Source organism: Ostrea edulis, chromosome 4, assembly GCF_947568905.1.
Source record: "Ostrea edulis chromosome 4, xbOstEdul1.1, whole genome shotgun sequence".
Classification (NCBI taxonomy): Eukaryota; Metazoa; Mollusca; class Bivalvia; order Ostreida; family Ostreidae; genus Ostrea; species Ostrea edulis.
Window position 1 is genome coordinate 20,244,094 of NC_079167.1, and position 8,476 is coordinate 20,252,569.

At 36.3% G+C, this 8,476-nt stretch overlaps 1 protein-coding gene across 1 annotated transcript in view; it reads right to left on the reverse strand.

The window, feature by feature from the left end:
* Positions 1–6,684, reverse strand: part of LOC125668898 (uncharacterized) — a 30,628-nt gene extending 23,944 nt beyond the window's left edge. The window contains exons 1-2 of the mRNA XM_056161315.1: positions 6,238–6,684; positions 1,184–1,342 (exon numbers count right to left, since the gene is read on the reverse strand). Of these exons, the coding sequence (XP_056017290.1) occupies positions 1,184–1,342; positions 6,238–6,450 (372 nt within the window). The 5' untranslated portion in view covers positions 6,451–6,684. The remainder of the gene's footprint in view (positions 1–1,183; positions 1,343–6,237) is intronic.
* Positions 6,685–8,476: the final 1,792 nt, after the last annotated feature.

Consider the following 8,476-nt stretch of genomic DNA (forward strand, 5'->3'; position numbering starts at 1 on the left):
ACAGTTTCTGTACCAGTATAGGACTATGCTGATTCTAGTTTCTGTACCAGTGAAGAACTATGCTGATTTTAGTTTCTGTACTAATATAGAACTATACTGATTCTAATTTCTGTACCAGTATAGAACTATGCTGATTGTAGTTTCTGTACCAGTGTAGGACTATATGCTGATTACAGTTTCTTTACCAGTGAAGAACTATGCTGATTTTAGTTTCTGTACTAATATAGAACTATACTGATTCTAGTTTCTGTACCAGTATAGAACTATGCTGATTACAGTTTCTGTACCAGTATAGGACTATACTGATTACAGTTTCTGTACCAGTATAGGACTATGCTGATTCTAGTTTCTGTACCAGTGAAGAACTATGCTGATTTTAGTTTCTGTACTAATATAGAACTATGCTGATTACAGTTTCTGTGCCAGTGAAGAACTATACTGATTGTAGTTTCTGTACCAGTGTAGAATTGTGCTGATTCTAGTTTCTGGTTGTTGTACCAGTATAGAACTATGCTGATTACAGTTTCTGTGCCAGTGAAGAACTATGCTGATTTTAGTTTCTGTACTAATATAGAACTATACTGATTCTAGTTTCTGTACTAGTATAGAACTATGCTGATTGTAGTTTCTGTACCAGTGTAGAATTGTGCTGATTATAGTTTCTGGTTGTTGTACCAGTATAGAACTATGCTGGTTCAAGAGTTCAAGAGTTAATTGTCGTTCTAGATTAAATGTTATCAACTGTTATTGGATAGACCCTTGTGACACTATACAGATGTTTCTCTAAATATTAAGTCCTAAGGATCATTTTGCTTTTGAAGTGAACGTTGGTACTCAAGTTTGGTTTTCATTATATCCTCCAATCACTCGGTACAATTCATTTGCCCGAGGATGATTGCTATATACTTTTTAATTGAGAATCAGTACCCGAAGTTATAGTTTTCAGGGACACTGGGGTTTTACGTTAGGAAGATAGTCCACCAATAAATGACAAAATAATTCATTTTAACTGCATAATCTATGCCTTGAGTAGAGTCACCCAGACTCTAACAAGGGCAGACGGAACTTCAGATGCCTTCATGCGATAAGCATGTCATGCAAGGTAGTGAGTCGCGACACAAGAGAACATAAAACAAATTAGATTGTACAGACTTGGTGATGGTGGCCGCGGACGCCATTTTACCTCTGGGACGTAAACGTTGATATAGAGACAATCTTCATCCTCTTTATTGAACCCTGGGCTGTGCTGATTGACGTAATTCATATTCGGGTTCTGTGGACATGCCGGGGGGAGTTCTCCTACGAACCGCACTCCATTCCAGGAGTCCGGTTTCTGTGTTTTCTGAAAATAGAAGACATTATTTTGCATGAATATCCCACTGTGAACAGTAACGTCGACCTTTTGTTCCAGTACTATGTTCATAAGGTGCCTGGCCAGAGCATTGCTTAGAGCACTTGTTTCTCATCAATGTGACTGTAGTTGAAGCCACGTGACTGACAGTTTTCAAGAATAATTGGGTTATTTCTACACATTCAAAATATATTCATGTTTCAAGAGTGTATGTCATGTCTTTTCAAATGGTCTTAAGAACTTTATACTTATACTATTCCTTTGGACATTTTGCATGATAGATAGATATCATTTTTGAAATAATCTTGAAAACAAAAAATACCGATTTTCAGATGGATACTTAAAATATCCAACTAGTTTTTATTGAATAGTTAAAATACACAACAAATAACAATGGGTGACGTCATTGAAGTTCTTTTAAAAGTTTAGATATTGTTTTATTGCTAAACTAAACTGTAATGGACTGTGACGTTTAAATCTTGTTTCATTGCTACGCTAGACCGCCTGTAACGTTACTATATTGTTTCATTACTACGCTAGACCGCCTGTAACGTTAGTATATTATTTCATTGCCACACTAGACCGCCAGTAACATTCATAGCTACGCTAGACCGCAATGGAGTGTAGAGTTTTGCTACGCTACAACTGCGGTGGACGTGAACTAATTTGACGCTTATGACGTTGACCCCAGCTGAGAAAACTCGTCCTCTATCCCCACAGTGTCTTCGCTGTTGACTATTTAGTATAGAAAGAGACGACATCTGACACTTGCAAAATAGAGCATGCTAGAAGAAATATTTTACTAGAAAATATATCTCGTCAAACTAGCATTCGAGATTATTGCAGAAGCAATATATGTACCCTACCGGCGCCCCTATTTATTTGAGAATGTCATTATCTGCAGATTATGTGCATGTATATTTGGACGAGGGGGCGGATATTATTTTTCAACACCAGGAAATACTATAATTTTGACCTCTTGTAAGTAAATGCAGTGTATCAGACGAACTCGATTACAAATCGGTATGCCTCAGATTATATACATGTAGATCTCGCACAATACAAAAAAAACCAAAAAAAGCAACAACAACAAAAAAACCCCAGAGAACTAGACAGAGAACAAGAATTAATGTCAGAATAATTCATCTTTAGCAAATGTGAAATTCAATGTGTACCTCCTCATTCGATAACCACATATCGGCACTGCGGTGAAAAGTCTGAAAACTACATTAGCACAAAGTTCCATAAATCTCGTAAAAGTCAATCCACTGTGACTTAAACTTGATCTGTGAACATAAATCACATTCCAAAAATCAGCTTCCTAAATCAAAGCATGGTAAAACAAAAGACCCACAGGTCCCATCGGTCATCTGAGTATTAGTTAAAAGTACATGTATCACTAGCCCCGAGGTTTATGATCAATATTAATGTTTCAGTTCTGCTTATCTAAGCTAAATTCTAATATTCAGCAGCAGTATAAACCAAGATGTGATCCAACACTGATGTCCATGCTGATGAGAGTCTTTACAGCTGCATTATATGCATGTATATATACATGTACAAGATCAATAAGAAATTACTTCCTGATTTATATGACTATGTATCTAGTTGTTTTTTCTTAGTTTTTTTTTCTTCTTTTTTTGGGGGGGGAGGGGGGGAGGGGTGTATTTTTTTTTTTTTTTTTTACAGATGTGCGGTTGTAGAGATGAAGATTTTTAAAAAATGGTTAAAGTTTGGCAGCTTTTTACTCACCTCTAAAGTCCAAGGGGTGCAGTTGTACTGAAATTTACAATTCATAACCCCCTTGTCTCAAACATTCTTCATACCAAGATGCTTCAAAAAATTTGAATTTTAAAAATCGAATGGTTAGTTATCAAAAAGTTAAAAACGCACGACGACAGACGAAGATCAATAGCAACGGGTCAACTGAATGACTCGGGTAACATAAAACGTCTGGAATACAAAACTTGAAGTTGATTCAACCATGAAACTAAATCTTATAATTTTCGTTAGAATATAGGTCAATTGTAACAAAAGTAAAACGTAATCTGTATCTGCTAATTAGGTAACCACACATCAAATTTAAGATTTTTAAGTTAAAACATATTTGGAAAAAGTCCGGAAACCCATCTTCGGAACATAGTCCCATATATCTCTTAAAATCACTCAACTGTGCCGAGAATTAAATCTGTGAACATGCAGTAATAAACCACACACTGAAAAGCGTGAAGAAAAACGTGCGGAAAACCAAGTGTAACAGACTGAATGACAGCTAAACAGACAGACTGACGGATAGACACCGTTTATAGCCCCCGCTGGTATCACCGGTACTGGACTAAAAACAACAGAACTAAGGGAAAATAACCGTATCTGGACTGTATCAATAAGTGAGAAGATGTTTTAGTACGGTTTTAGTACGGTCAGAAAACTTTGTACTGTGCGAATTCGTTATAGCGAGATCAGGACCCTGTTTATATTATATCAATATTGTAAGAATACGTTATAGTGAAATACATTATAGCGAGGCCAGGACCGCATTTGTACTGTATCAATATAGTGAGAATACGTAATAATGAGGACCGTGTTTGTACTATATCAATATAGTGAGAATAGGTTATAGAGAGTACCGTGTTTGTACTGTATCAATATAGTGAGAATACGTTATAGTGAGGACCGTGTTTGTACTGTATCAATATAGTGAGAATACGTTATAGTGAGGACCGTGTTTGTACTGTATCAATATAGTGAGAATACGTTATAGTGAGGACCGTGTTTGTACTGTATCAATATAGTGAGAATACGTTATAGTGAGGACCGTGTTTGTACTGTATCAATATAGTGAGAATACGTTATAGTGAGGACCGTGTTTGTACTGTATCAATATAGAGAGAATACGTTATAGTGAGGACCGTGTTTGTACTATATCAATATAGTGAGAATACGTTATAGTGAGGACCGTGTTTGTACTGTATCAATATAGTGAGAATACGTTATAGTGAGGACCGTGTTTGTACTGTATCAATATAGTGAGAATACGTTATAGTGAGGACCGTGTTTGTACTGTATCAATATAGTGAGAATAGGTTATAGTGAGGACCGTGTTTGTACTGTATCAATATAGTGAGAATACGTTATAGTGAGGACCGTGTTTGTACTATATCAATATAGTGAGAATACGTTATAATGAGGACCGTGTTTGTACTATATCAATATAGTGAGAATACGTTATAGTGAGGACCGTGTTTGTACTGTATCAATATAGTGAGAATAGGTTATAGCGAGGACTGTGTTTGTACTGTATCAATATAGGGAGAATAGGTTATAGCGAGGACTGTGTTTGTACTATATCAATATAGTGAGAATAGGTTATAGTGAGGACCGTGTTTGTACTATATCAATATAGTGAGAATACGTTATAGTGAGTACCGTGTTTGTACTGTATCAATATAGTGAGAATACGTTATAGTGAGGACCCTGTTTGTACTATATCAATATAGTGAGAATACGTTATAGTGAGGACTGTGTTTGTACTATATCAATCTAGTGAGAATACGTTATAGTGAGGACCGTGTTTGTACTGTATCAATATAGTGAGAATACGTTAATATGAGGAGCGTGGTTGTACTGTATCAATATAATGAGAATATGTTATAATGAGGACCGTGTTTGTACTGTATCAATATCGTGAGAAGATGGTTTATATTTTAGGAGCTCAGCCCGGATGCCAATAAACACCTAAATTATTGACACTATAACACATATGACCATTCAATATCTGGAAGGCTCCGCCACCAGCATACCAGAATCCTAATTGCATAAACAGGTCTGATTGCGTATTGTTTACATATAACACGTGTTCTTTCAATCCGCGTTCAATATGAAAGAGTCGTAGATCTGTAATTCTTGGAGTATATTGGGCTTGATACAAAATATCTTGTTTGGTTATCTCGTTGTAGATGATTGATGCAGGGAATGTAAAGATGTTAAGAAGGCGATATATTTTAAAGTCAAACAGTAACAATCTTTAGATACTGAGGTCGGTTTTATAATCTCACCAACGACTACCCGCCCCTGGATTTTATCAAAGACGCGCACTTCCTTTAAAAAATGTTCTTGTTTTCTTATCATGACAAAAAGGATTCACCACAACCTCTTAAAACTGGGTCACGAAACTTTAGACTGTTTTCGTTCGTTTTATCATTTTCTATCTCAAAAAGTTGCCGTTAATCTCATTCATTCATCGTCATGTCTTGACCGTTCCGAGACGTGATTTGTGTTCTTTATAAAGAGACCAACAGCATTATTAATTATAGTAAGGACGATAAGTTGTGAACACGATGAAGTTATTCGGAATGGAATAATGAGGCGTCTAGCGATAAGGTATCACGCAGAAGGAAGAATTGCCAGGAAACCAATATTTCATTGACACAACTCGCATGTTGTTTTACTTGTCGAAACATCCTTTGAGTTATAGTCGGTTGATTAATGCGATATGCTTTTTTTCAAGAGGATACTAGGTTTTAGGAATAAAGGAAACAAAGGCCAATAAGCTCCCAATATAAATACTTAAAGAATTTCAAAGTGAACACATCAAAGTCAACAGTTACTTCAACATTTTGTTGTTCGAAAAACAAAAGAGAGATGCTTACAGTGTTGCAGATAAATAGCAGTATACCCTTCGGTCTAAAAATATGTAGCCTAACCTTGTAGTGGATTAATATTGAAAGGGAAAGCAGCAAGAATCACGACAGTAATAAGTCAGGTGTCACTTCTACTGAGAAGTGTGGAAAACTCTCTCTCTAAAACTCTCTCTCTCTCTCTCTCTCTCTCTCTCTCTCTCTCTCTCAGAGGTATACATACGAATTCAAAATGACCTATTTTCTTACCTCAAATCTAAGTTTGTTGACTGGTGGTTTTGCGTAGGGGATTCCTAGATAGTTGGCGACAGTCCGTCCGGGTATGGGCTCTGTAGTGACACCCTGAACCTGGCCATACTCTGTCTCTCGCACTGGGGATTTCTTAGAGTTCTGTATGGGACACACGAATCCCACATAGACAATAAGCATCCAGAATAAACAGCCCCCACAAACACCCGCCATAACCACGTATCCAGTAGTCTTCTACAGGTAGCTAGAACGGAACGGCTGCAAGGAAGCACCAGAAAAAGGACAGTTACTCCAAGAGGCTGCAGGTGCCCGATCTCTGTCACTAATGGTCGTCATTAGGCGAGTGCACGCCGAGAGTATCTTGTTATAAGTGGTATGCGCGTTGCTTGTATATTTACCCCGACAGAAAAACACTGGTGCTGACGCTGCTTGTATATCTACACGCTTATAGTACAATAAAAAGGTCATAATGACGAAAGCCTATAGAGAAGGCACTAAAAGGCTATTTGTTTTGAAATTATCTGAAGACGTCTTGATTACTTAGCAAAGAGATCTATCGCCTCGTTAGGACGGTTTGCCTTCTGTTTCTAATATTCCAGGAGAACTTCATTGTCGGTTTATGTGTGCTGTGGGAAAACGACAGATCAAACCTGTAAAACAGAATTGCTTTCAGTATTTGATTTGATTTGACAAATCAATGCGGAATCGGAGAACTCGTCTCGATTGCAAAAAATGGAATACGATCATATGACCCAATGCAATCAGTCGCTCTGTTACGATAATCTTTTACATTCGAAGTAAAACTTTACACACGAGTTTTTGTTTTAATGCAGGCATCTAACAATATTGTTATGCATTTTTAGTTTATCGAAATCAATGGTTGCATGCACATTAACGTGATTTTCATGAATGCATCACGGGCTGATTTTAAAGCCGCAATTACACTAGAAGAATTTAATTGCTAATTGCTTAACAGCGTCAAATATGGCCCCACTCCGGTTCCGGGGTCATGAAAACATGTTTCTGTTGAAGATGTAACCCAACCCCCCAACCCCCCCCCCAAAAAAAACAACCCTGTATATTTTGCGTAAAATCTTTAGATTGCTATTAAGTGATATTTGTTGCTTTCAACCAAAGATTGAAATATTTAATGTTGCAATTTTTGTTTCACAATCTTATGAAAAGCATTGAAATAAAGAATGAAAAGGTTTGTATCATCAAGATTTTTTCTGACATTAAGTTCAGAGGGAGAGATAAAGTGACGCGAGGCTTCGATAAAACCGCGGCCCCGGCTCCTTTGGTAGACGACCCGCGCGGCACAGATAGGGGGATCTAATAGATGTGGCTATATTTTCACAACATGTATTTGGAAAATAATGGTTTTACATCAGATATTGTGATACGTGACGGAAAACAGTGGCTTAAAAATCAAGAGAATAGAACGATCGATAGTAATCGCAACAGTAATGTCAGAGCAACTATTTGACATTGAAAAACAAAATGCAGTGAATATACATATTCGGACAAAAATAAAAATTAAAAAAAAATAAGGTAGAATATTAGATTTAATAATCATAAACAAATTAGTCTTTTCTGAATTAGTCGCTTGGCATATAAAAAGAAAAGACAAATGACCTTTCATACTGTCATTGGTTTTTATAGGATTTTTTTTTTTTTACACTCAGATACTTACAAAATCACATAAGAGCGACTTTTCAATTTCATGATGAAATACACATCATTACATGTTAGACCCCGAGGTTTAAATTTCATAATGACTACCTATATAATTTTTGTTTAAAACTTATAATCACAAACATATACCCCAAAACACACTATGTAAAAAGAACCAAACAGACTTACTTAAGATAATTTTCTGTTGAATAATGCACGGCTGTTTGTAATTCCACAGTTTATGGTGAAATAACATTGACCAGGGACTCAAGCCATGCCAGGATACGAAAGTTAAAAATTCTCTACCTTCAGTTGTGATAAATGATGAGAAAAAGTGGCCTTTAATGTCTTGTCAGTTTTTATGTCCAGCGAGTATTTGATTCCCTTGACATAAACCGATGTAAACTGGATTAAACCGGTATACACCTGGACTATGAAACGCTCAGCAGATAAACAAATAACCAATATATATATATATATATATATATAAAGTCTAATGATGGCTTAAGGTATTCAATGTATAATGACCATATTTCATATCTAATAAATGGATGGTGCAATATTT